The sequence below is a fragment of the Eurytemora carolleeae genome, unplaced genomic scaffold (assembly GCF_000591075.1).
Source record: "Eurytemora carolleeae unplaced genomic scaffold, Eaff_2.0 scaffold29, whole genome shotgun sequence".
In the NCBI taxonomy this organism is placed as follows: Eukaryota; Metazoa; Arthropoda; class Copepoda; order Calanoida; family Temoridae; genus Eurytemora; species Eurytemora carolleeae.
Window position 1 is genome coordinate 1641 of NW_019396073.1, and position 12340 is coordinate 13980.

General features: G+C 31.8%; 1 protein-coding gene across 1 annotated transcript; it reads left to right on the top strand.

The window, feature by feature from the left end:
* Nucleotides 1-396: 396 nt before the first annotated feature.
* LOC111713199 (uncharacterized) lies at nucleotides 397-9660 on the top strand (the record flags this gene model as incomplete). Its single annotated transcript, XM_023488021.1, is given in 7 exon segments — nucleotides 397-467; nucleotides 1898-1971; nucleotides 2443-2509; nucleotides 6935-6966; nucleotides 8267-8319; nucleotides 8699-9090; nucleotides 9517-9660. Coding segments are annotated over 7 exon segments (759 nt in total). The 3' UTR covers nucleotides 9591-9660.
* Between the last annotated feature and the right edge of the window lie 2680 nt (nucleotides 9661-12340).

The window sequence follows — 12340 nt, forward strand, 5'->3', positions numbered from 1 at the left end:
TCCATAGTTGAGTAGAATGTTGTTACTATTACTAATGATGATCTGTATATAGGTGTCCATAGTTGAGTAGAATGTTGTTCCTATTACTAATGATGATCTGTAGATAGGTGTCCATAGTTGAGTAGAATGTTGTTACTACTACTAATGATGGTCTGTATATAGGTGTCCATAGTGGAGTAGAATGTTGTAACTAATACTAATGTTGATCTGTATACAGGTGTCTATGTTGAGTAGAATGGTGTTACTATTACTTATGATGATCTATATACTGGTGTCCATAGTTGAGTAGAATGTTGTTACTATTACTGATGATGATCTGTATACAGGTGTCCATAGTTGAGTAGAATGTTGTTACTATTACTAATGATGATCTGTATATAGGTGTCCATAGTGGAGCAGAATGTTGATACTGTTACTAATGATGATCTGGTTTGAACCAATTCTATCAATTTCTCTTCAGGAGTTAGGTAAATCTGAAGATTTTTTATAAAAACTCAAATCTTGCTAACAGACTTTCCCCAGCTGGTCATGGTTTTGACATAAAATTTGATAAATTCCTTGTTAAAAAATTCCAGGGGGGAAAATTGATTCTATATTTTAATTATTTCCCCCCCCCCCTTGTACATATCATAAGCCACACCTGAATTTCATTTGTTTTAAGATATTTTTACATTTACTTTGACACGTAACCTCTTTTTCTTAAATATAATAAGGATGTCCCAAAAAAAACTTGAAAATTAAATAGTGCTTTATCGTCCATTTTCATGTGATATTTTTCTTTAATACAATAATGATAGTATTTAAGTTATAACAATTACTAACAAAAACTGTTAGTCTTGAAGTTTCCTAACTGCATGAGATGAGGATTTACAGGGTCTGTAAACTTAATTTCAAGTGACCCTCCTGTAAAGATCGCAATGCCCGATTTACATCGGTATCCTTGAAACCTTAATCGGATCAAAAGTTAACGTCACTTTTTTCCGACTCGAAAAGTGTTTAATCCTAATACTCAATTCAATTAACAACTAAAATCAAAATGTCAAGATTTCAATTAACTATTTAAATAAAAGGCGAAGATTTCAATTAACTATTTAAATCAAAATGTCAAGATTTCAATTAACTACTTATATCTAAGTGTCTCTTAATTCCCGTAATTTTTGGGAACACTGTATTTTTCTGTTATGCCAAAAAGCATTTTTCAGAAATATTAAAATTTATCAAATCCTACAAGAATATTAACAATTAACTTGAAATAAGATCTGAAATATATTTCTACAATATTTTAATTTTTCAACTTCTCTGCTTTAATTATTGTCATGGTCGGCATTTTTTCGTAAACTGTGCAACTATTTTTATAGATCCTGATTTTAAGAATCAAGCTTGAAAAATCTCTTATAGTGCTATTTATCTTCTAGGATGCCAAAATTTAAGATTAGGAATTATTTACACATCAAAGACACAAAATTACAAGGAATACATTTAAACAATAAATTAAGGTTTTATATTAACTGTTATTGTAAAGCTTTTATTTTAATATTTTAAATATATTTTAAATTTTAGTTCTTGTTTTAATTTGTTTAAATGTTTTTTAACTATATTAGTTTAGAAACCAAACTTTGCTAAAAACCAAAGTCAACTAAAGCCAGCGCAAGTAAATTCCAAATTTTAGATAAATTTCAAGGCTTCAATGTTTTATCTAGAAAAAAACTGAAGGAATTGATGTTTTATCTAGAAAACAAATTGAAGAAATCTAATTTTTAACCAGAAAAAAATTGAAGGAGTCTATGTTTTATCTAGAAAAGAAATTGAAGAAATCTATTTTTTATCCAGAAAAAACTAAAGGAATCTATGTTTTATCTAGAAAGAAACCTGAAGGAATTAATGTTATTTTATCTAGAAAAAACTGAAGGAGTCTATGTAAATGAATCAAGGTCTCTTCTGCTTCCTGACAATGAAACCATCATTAACTTGGTAAACACTTGAAGAGTTGTAAAACATGTTAAGACAGCCAATTTTTTAATATTTTTTATTGTACTAAAGGAACTGATCTTTTACAACAAATTCGATTTTTTTATCCCAATAAATTTACTATCAGATGACGATACGTTGATATTTTAAACTATGAATTCTATTAGATCAAATAATCTTAGTTTGAAATACTAAAGGTTTACACCATCAGGTTTTAAAGATAAACGGATTAGAAAATTAAAGGTTGTTGCTAGAGTAATTTTCTTTATTCTCATTTTACAAGATAGTTTTAAGTTTCGACATTTATCTTTTTCTGAATTATTTCTATTTTATCTATTATCAATTATGAATTATGATGCTTTTAAATTATTTTGTAATCTAAGGCGAATTTTAATTCTTAACATTATGCCTCGATCATGTAATGGAAAGGTGTTCAGTCCCATTGTATGCAAGTTGTCCTATTTATTTGATCAGAAAGTAGCGGTGAAGCATGAGAGTCCAGTGATGGGACAAGTGTCTTCTGTTATACAAAGCCCCGCAGGAAAACAATCTAGAGACTATTTAAACTTTTTGATGTTTTATTTTCTTGATATTTTTTGAATTTTTATTATTTACAATGAAACCGAGAGAAATCATGACTTTTAAGAAAGTGTGCTTTGAGAAAAAAATGTTTTAAGTTTTAATTATTTTTACCCCCCCTAGAAAAATGTCATGATGTATATCAAATAATTGGTTTTAATTGGGGTTGATTTGCATTTTCCACTCATTTCATACCTTTCAGCTTTCACCTTGTTTTATATCCTTCATTATAGTCATTCATTTTACATTAACTACAAAGATCTGTAAAAAAACTGAATTTATTTTAGGTAAGATAAAAAATAATAGTTTTACTCTAAGAGGAAAAAGATTTTTTAAATCTTTAGAAAAGCTACTCTGCAAAACTTTGAAAAAATATTGTCTTTGTTTATATTATAATTTCTAAAATTTTCTTGTCGTCAATTTAGTATGTTAAGATCTTAAATAAATCTAATATGGAAATGACATTATTTAGAAGTAAAACTGTATTTTTCATTGCCCATATGCTTTTTTTCTATTAAAAAAAAAAACATCTAATTGTAATGACATTGACTATTACTTTAGAATTTAGAATCATTTAGAATATGTCGACTAAAATCTGAAATATCTGAAGTATCTGCACATTTAAATTATTTTCGTGCAAATTTAATATCAAGCTTTTTTTTAAAAAAAAAAAGTAACAACTCTTTCCTCCATTAAAAAGGCGGCGCGGCTTTGCGATTAAAAACTTTTTAAGAATATCTTTAGGTTTGATTAATTCCAATCTATTAGAATGGGAGTGCATCAGGGCAAGACTAGCCTTTCGGTCTTCATTGTGTTTCGCAGCCATGTTAGAAACCTAATTATCAATTTTAAAGGTGTTAAAAGATGACTAATCAATAGGGAATATTTTTTTATAGGGGCAAGGCAATTGTAACTTGTAGGGGCAGTAAGTGGAGTAATCTCTGCTATTCAGGGCCTGAATAGTTCAGTTCAGGGGTAATTACCTCCAAGATTCTAGGGGGGGGGGTACCTCCAGGATTCTAGGGGGGGGGTAAATAACTCCAATAACCCCCCTTATTTACGCCACTGCCGTGTGTTCAGTAGATATATGTTATCGTTATCGTTATGTCTACCGTCTATAGGCTGAATAGTGTATATATACTGTAAACAAATTGCTATATACAGGGTTACCCACAAAGAATGAGACTGTAAAGACGACTTGAAACTATTCAAATATGACAATTCCAAATTAAAATTAAATTTCCTCCCTATCATAAGGTTTTTAATGGCGTTTTTAATGATTTGGTATAGAATGAAAGAACATTAAATCATGACTACAAGACAACAGACAGTAACAATTCCGTACAATCGCCGCTGAAGTCTCATCCTTTGAGGTAACCATGTAGTTGCCTATAAGTCAGACCGTTTTTCTTGTTGGAGTTTTTAGTGTAGTATATAAAAATAATCATTAAGCCCTCATTTTTTGGATTAGAAACGCAACCAAGATGTTCCTGAGGTCCGGAAACGGCAAAACTTTTAGTAAAAATGTCCATCAAGTTTTGTTTTTTGAAGCTGAAAGACTCCAACCCAGGGTTACCCACTAAACATGAGACTTTAATGACGACATCAACTCGTAAAATTTTGATCATTCATAAACCTTCCCTGGGATCCCTACATGTCCCACAAAAAATTTGGGCCCGATCGCGCGGTTCAGCCGTTTTGACGTTTATTGGATACAAACAAACAGACAGACACCCAAACAAACAAACAGACAGACAAGCCAAATTTATATATAGATAAAGGTAGAATTTTGATTTCTTTCCTAAATGCTGGATTTTTTGTATAACTAAATCATTTGGCAAAGAAATGTTTAAGTTTATAGCTGCAGGAAACTATGATTGTGAGTAATAAGACTGAGTAAATTTTATATATCGTCTCTGAAGTCTCATCCTTTTTAAGTAACCCTGTATGTTATAGTTATATTTTATTTCTGGAGCATTGTTTCTAAAATAAAAGTTCAAATATATCTATAGATATATTTAGAAGCAGTATTTAGAGCTGGGCCAGTTTTTTGGCTTTCAGGTGACTTCACAAAAATTTACTAAGCATAACATTCTGAAAACTTGTTGACCTACAAGTTAACTTTTCTTACATTATGGGAAAGGAGTTTAGCCTTTGCCACAAACTCAATTTTTTAATACCTATATTTAATGGTGTAAACCTTTGATATTTTAAACTTAGATTGTATGATCTAACAAAATTCGTAGTTTGAAATATCTACGACATTGGGTTGCAAAGATATAGGGATTAGAAAATCAGTGATTGTGGCCAAGACTCAATTCCTTTTGACATTATAAATATGCAGTTAAGTAACGGTTGGTTTCCCTTAATATTTTATCAGTTCAGGCAGATATCTTCTGTCAGAGTCAAAAGTTTGAATGCTTCAAGCAAACTTGTTGTGGATAAAATTTTGCAATATGTCTGACTTTGTAGACATTTTATGGAGGCGGAAAAAAACTTAATTGTTCATAAAACGGTTGAACCTGGCTGCCCATCCCTAACGTATTGAGTGTTCTGGGTCTCAGGAAAATCTTTAAGCAGTAAGATTGGCCAAAATGAGATCCCAAATTCCTAAATGCATAAGTATTTTTGATATAAAGGGTGTTAAAAAAAACCAAGCACTTCACACTTTTTCTCTCAAAGGCTTAATTTGTACCCAATCATAATGAAATTAATATCACAAATGTCTCTAGGGTGTTAGGACTACGTAAAGAAAGTTTTCGGTTTGGTCAACCCTGCTTTGAATAAATTTTATTCAAATTAAATGCTCTTTATCTCTTGGGGATGGGACTGATAAGCCTACGAACAAAAACAAACATTTGCAAATCTAAGAATGGTCCATAGCTGGTAAGTAGACCCAACATCTAATAGAAGGATACTGTAGCCCACTATTTCCAGTCAAATGCAGAACCCCTTCACTTCTCCTTCAACAAGCTTTTCCTGAGATGAGATTTTAAAAGCTTAAACCCGAGTAAAACCCAAACTCGGGCTTAGATAGAACCCAAGTCAGGATTGGTTCTGATTCGACCAATGAGAGACTGTTTAGCATGCTTTCCCTCAGCAGCAGACAGAATGCCGTCAGATTAGCTGTGACAAAAAGATGTAAATTTCAAAAATTCAAGCTTTATGTCGATCCATTATTTTCATAGTATGTTTATTTTATATATTTAATAAAATTTGACACCACAAATAATTCCAGAGATTTTAAATGCACAAATATAAAAGATTTTACGAAATTCACGATCATCAACTGCTGAAGACTCGAGCCTTAAAGAGATAAAACCCCAATATGGTTGGTTTTTACTAAACTCAAGGCCATCCAAAACACGTGTCTTCACTTGAGATTAACTTGGGTCTAAGCAGACGCAAAGACCGGGTTTTGCTCGGGTTTAAGCTTTTAAAATCTCATCTCTTGTGTAACTTAACTCTAACCTGGTCCTTGAGAGCTGAGCTTGTAAACAGCCACCGTTGCTGCAGCCTCTCATGCTTTCAGCAATAGTTTAAATCAAAGTTTGGTTTGCACATGACAATGTCCATGAAGTTTTACAATGCCCGGTAACATACCCGGCCTATAACTGAGAGTAATTGGGGCATAATAAAAAAAGAAGGTTGCGAGGAAGAAAGGAAAAAATCTCTGTCAACTGAAGCATGAAGTGATGCGAAAAAAGGATCTCCTGCGTTGGCTAATCAGTTCAATCCCCGAGAGACAAAGAGCAGTCATTCAGAGTAGTCCAAGTCCGATAATTTTTTTAAGTAGACCTAACACCCTAGAGACATTGTGATATTAATTTCATTCTGAACGGGTAAAAATTGAGTCTATGAGAGAAGAAAGTGTGAAGTTTTTTAACCTTTAGGTAAAAAATCTTTTTACTTAATCAAACAATGTAAAACTAATAGTGAAAATTACTTCAAAGCCGTTCGTTAACAGTTAGTTAAAATGGTTAAAAAAATGTCAGGTGTCTGTTCTTTATTCAACTAAGAACGAAAGTTTCGCTTTTTTAACGGAATTTACCATTATTTTTAAAAGTTAATGTTCGTTAACTATCTTAATTTTAATAACGGCGTTAATGGAAGATATTTTAGAAATCGTATTTTTATTTTAGTTGCATGCAATTTCAAGTTAAAGAATTAACGTGAATCGCCTTTATTTTGAAACACATCCGTTATTTTTTTCATGCCTTTATTTCCGTTTCTAAAAAATTTAAAAATTAACGAGTTTGCCGTTCGTTAATGGATTTTCCATTAATTTTCAAAAACTTGAGCTTTGTTAACAGAACGTGGCCCAGCCCTACATGAATATTGAATATCATGTAATCATGATAAAATACTGACGGATTGTTGCAATTAGTTCTGGATCAGCTGGTTGCTGCAGTTTCGAGGGTAAATATTATTTTAAAGGACAATATTTAAACGAGGTGCACTGGGTCCGGCTCTAGTTTTAAATTATAATCTTTAGGTGAACTGAGTCTGGTCCTGGTTTAAAAGGATAATCTTTAGGCGCACTGGTCTGGCCCTGATATAAAAGTATAATCTTGAGACGCACTGGTCTGGTCCTGGTTTAAAAGGATGATCTTTAGACGAACTGGGCATGGTCCTGGTTTAAAAATATAATCATTAGACGAACTGGGCATGGTCCTGGTTTAAAAATATAATCATTAGACTAACTTAGTCAGGACCTGGTTTTAAAGGATAATCTTTAGACACACTGGTTCTGGTTTAAAAGTATAATCTTGAGACGAACTGGGTCTGGTCCTGGTATAAAAGAATAATCTTTAGACGCACTAGGTCTGGTTTTGGTATATTGCAGTAATGAATGCTTCAATTATTTTGTTGGCCTGTACGTTTAACATAAAAAACGCTGATTTAAAATGAGAGATTAAAACTTAGCTGAGCTTTTTATAAAGCAACAAAAAAGTTTCTCGCATCTGTAGACTGAGTATTTTTTTCATAAAAGGGGCTGCAAGCGAAATTTACAGTGATTCTCCATTGCATACAAAGAGGGAAATGTCCGAATCACATCGAATACCTTTAAAACCAAAACTTGATCAATAATGTGGAAGATTCTAGCTTTAAACGTACATGTTTAATTCTGATAATTTCTTAACATGGCAATACCATGAGAGAAACGCAAAAAAAGTAAATAATAAAAAATGATTAGTAAGTGCGTTTTGTACTGTGTAAACAAATTTTCCACATGGTTTCCAGGATATACCTGGATATTGTGACAAAAAGATTCAATATATGAGAGCAAAGTTTGAAATGTCAGGGTGCTTAGCTAAAACCAGCCCTGCGGGCAGATTAAGCCTTGAAAAAGGGCAACGACAACGAACTAGAAACAAAATTGCTATGTGTTTTTTTGTATGTATGTTAAGTACATCACAGTGCTTCTAATTTTTTTATTCAAAAAATTAATAAAAAGTTTTTAAAAAATTAGTTTCAGTATGAAATATTAAAGGTTTACATATTCAGGTTGTAAAGATAAACGGGTTAGAAAGTATGTGGCAAATATTGAATATATTGCAATATTGCAATTATTGTTCAGTTCCTTTGGAAAACTATTCTACCCGGAACTTTATGCATGGGTTTATTTTGGTATTAAGATGATACTATAGATGATTTTACTCGGTTCATGGCTAAAATCTATCAATAAATATATCTATATAATTAGTGTTTGATTTAGGCGCTTGATATAAAGGATAAAGAAGAAGCACGGGCCATTGAAAGCTCAATTGTGTAAGTAAAAAAGTTCAGAATTTTAAGATGTAAAAAAAGAATTTAGGGGTTAAAGCATAAAAGTTAATTAAGTCAAAAACAGAAGCTAAACGAATGAACAAATTAAGGTAAAAAATAGGAATTAAAAAATCAAAAAGTGTTTTAAGGTTTAATATTTATTTTATTAAAAAACTAAAAGGATTAGAATGCAGCAAGTGGCTAGGTTGGACAATTAAAAAGTTAAAACAAAAGGTTTTTTCAGAAGTCAAAAGACTGAAAATTTAAAAAATAAAGAGTTTATTTAAAAGCTAGAATAAAAAGCAAAAACTTAATAGTTTATTTAAAAAATTTATAAGTTCATCAGCCCTAATTCTTCATACATGTTAATTCTTATTATCAGGACAGCGTTTCAGAGTATTGGATCTGACAAGGAGAAAGATATGCTCGATCCTTTTCAAGTTATGGTCTCTCCATCTAAGCAAAGAAACAACGGTCACACTTTGGATCATTCTTCACCAGCTCAAAACATACATACAAACGTAAAACCTACTCACGAGACTTCTCCCCTAGCTTCAAACCTAGATAGCAACGGACAACTTTCTCCTGAGACTGGTTCACAGCATCCCAACCTAGATATCAGTAAACAGCTATCCCTTAAGACCGGTTCCCAAGGTTCGAAACTAGATACCAATGAACAATCTTCTCCTGATGTTCCTCCACTAGTACAGGAAACCAATATGAAGACTGCAAAAACGGAAAGCAAAAACAAAACAAGTCAATCGAATAGACCAGGTGATAAGTAATTGCGATCTTTCAGGGAAAAAATAAATATTGATTGATAATTTAAACTATGTATTATGCTAGATCAAATAATCATATTGCTATTCCAATGAAACCCCCCCAGCCCCCGGCCACAAGTATTTTTAAAAGGTGAATAGAATACAGTTTTTTTGGAGCACATACAGAACATATCATACAAAGAACATATCCATAAAAAAAACATACTAAAACAAAACCTATCAAATCAAAAAATATCTCCTACAAAACATATTAGCACACAATATAATATAATGCAAAATCAACTTAACTCAATTCTCAAATAATATCAAAATTAAAAATAAGTTACGATTTGACATGTTTTGTTTTGATGTATTTTATATTTTAATATCTTTAGTAGGATGTGTTTTTCATGTGCTCCTCTTTTAATTGTTATTTTAGAAGAGGAGACCGGAAATGCAGACGAGGAAGAAGAAGTGAACTATTCAAATGAGTTGGAATATACATACAACTAAACAGACAATTTTTCTTTTCAAAATGTATCTTATTTTATTTAACAAATAAAATTCAAGAGCACGGGTTTCATTACAAAGAAAAATCAATGATAACGACTTTTTTAACTTGTCATATTAAGAACAAGTTTTTATATATACAATATTTAGTATTTATATATGTTTCACTGCCTACTTATATCTTGTGTTAAGAGATAAGGAAAAGCTTATCTTCCGTAACTCAAGGCTTTGTGTCAGGATTATCAATTCATGAGTCAATTATTCATCAAGATAGATTTCCAAAATTTCGAATCTTTTAAAACTGTTTCTTCACCTAGTCCGAATTATTTTTTAACACACTTAGTAAAACTCCAAAAACATGCTAATTTCATAACATGTTACCAGATTTATAAATAGCAAGAAGTAGTTAAACCACGCAGACGAAGCTGTCTCTTAAAATTAAACTTTACTAAAAAATAAGAGGTTTAACTGTATGTACGCGGTTCATCTACTTCTCGCTATTCATTAAGGTACCTAAATATTAGATCAATCCCCCCCCCCAGCATTAAACCTATACCTCTCAAACTCTCACTTAAAACCCGTGTGTCTGTCTTCCTCTCTCCCAAATTGCATTCCACCATTTTAATATTAGTTGTAATTATCCAGTTCCTTTAAACATTGATGTTGCCGAGTATTTTGTTGATTTTATGAGTAATATCCCTTGTACCACCAGTAGAGAGAGAGCCTGAGCCCCATACTACGGAAGATAAGGATTATACCTATATGTTCTCACAGTTAAAGCAGAGGTTTACTCTACATACCTGTGCTATTCATTAGTTTAGTCGTTTATTACAGAAATGTGACACTTTTAGTTCAGTTTAAATATGGAAAAGTGAAATTGAATCTTATTCATCATTGATGATGCTAGATTTAACTGATCATAAAACACTATTTATAGAAGATTTTATTGCATTTAAGACTTTTTATATCAGAGTGTTGTCATTGTTCTCAGGCGGGTTGTATAATTTTCGATGGGGGAATAACAATGCAAATAAAAAATAAATAAAAAATCGGAATTTTTAGCAAGTATTTTGATATTTTTAAAGCCACAATCCTGAAACGGCCAGAGACGGGTAAAGGAACTGAGTCTTTGCAATCAACTCCAATGTTCTAGTTCCTATTGTGAAAGTTGAATCTTATTCACGAAACTATAAATAAATATAACCCAATAACACGAAACGAGTTACTTTATTGAATAAATGGAAAAAAGGGTATCAAACGGTTAAAACTTATATACAGCTGCACTTCTTGGTCACGACGATCAGCTCCACCTCCGCTGACGCGAATTCGTACACGACTTACTCCTCCAGCTTCCTTCTCTGAACATTTCGTACAGATCCTTGAACTCTAACTTCGGGAAACCCAGGACAGAGAATCCCAAGGAAGCTTGGGCGCCAAACTTGGCGGGGTTGTATAAATATCCTTACAAACTGGGAACATAGAAAAAGGTATATATTTCCCCTGCATATTATTTACAACACGAAAATCACTATTTTGACACCATGATGGTGTAATTGTAAACCATTGATATTTCGGCTAGTGACCAGGACTACATGATCAAAAGTGCCGGACCAACGTCTGGGGAGAGTTGGTTATTCAGTGTTTGTGACAACTTTTCATGACTATATTGTGTAGTGTATACAAATACAATGTACATGCAAGTGACAAATGATTACTAAAGCCAAGATATATTTGATCCAAGATCACATTAAAATAAAGAGTTTATTCCGTTATCATATCTTCGCTCCCTGGAAAGTAATATTGTTAAAAACGCAGTTCCTAAATCTTTATTTTTAATCAAACAGGCTAATAATATTTCATTTTTGTTTACGGTTGAAGGGAGTGTTCGCAAAAAATGAAATGGGGTTTAGGCTTAATGCGATAAAAAAGCGCTTTTGATCGCTACTAATCTTAATTGATAAAGATTAAAGACGTCTCATACCGAAGAGCGTAGCGCCCATACAAATTGAGGAAATTGGAACATGCGACTTAGACCGTAAAAAAATCAAATTAATATCAAACAAATCATTCAGATATTACAACCTATAGTCATCGATTATCTTTCGCCACACTTGTATATATTTGATATTTCAAACTAGTTTTGATTTTGTTTTTTTTTAAATAAAACTTAGCTTACAACTTGCTTTCGAACATTCCTGGAAAATATGAAAATGTCGTCTTCATTACAAAAAATCCTCGAAACAGGAATAAATGTTTTTTTAAGTAACTCTCAGATCATAACAATTAAAACATATTATGAAAAATCAACTATATATAAATGTGGCGAAAGATAATCGATGACTATAGGTTGTAATATCTGAATGATTTGTTTGAAATTAAATTGATTTTTTTACGGTCTAAGTCGTATGTTGCAATTTTCTCTATTTTTATGGACGCCATGTTATTCGGTATGAGACGTCTTTAACAATTTTCTCCTTATAGACGCAACAGATAGAAGTAAGATTAGTAGCGAACAAAAAGCGCTTTTTTATCGCATTAAGCCTATACCCCCTTTCATTTTTCGCGAACACTCCCTTTAAGGTTTGAAATTATGAAGAGGCTTTTCGTAATTTTTTTAAAATTTCATTTTCTAAGTCATGCAACGATTTTAGTGTTTCTTTAGAAGCCACTCGTTTGATACATCATTGTTGTGAATGTGATACAAACCCTTAGATTGGTTACAACTTTCTTTTGCTACAAACCTATAGTTAGGT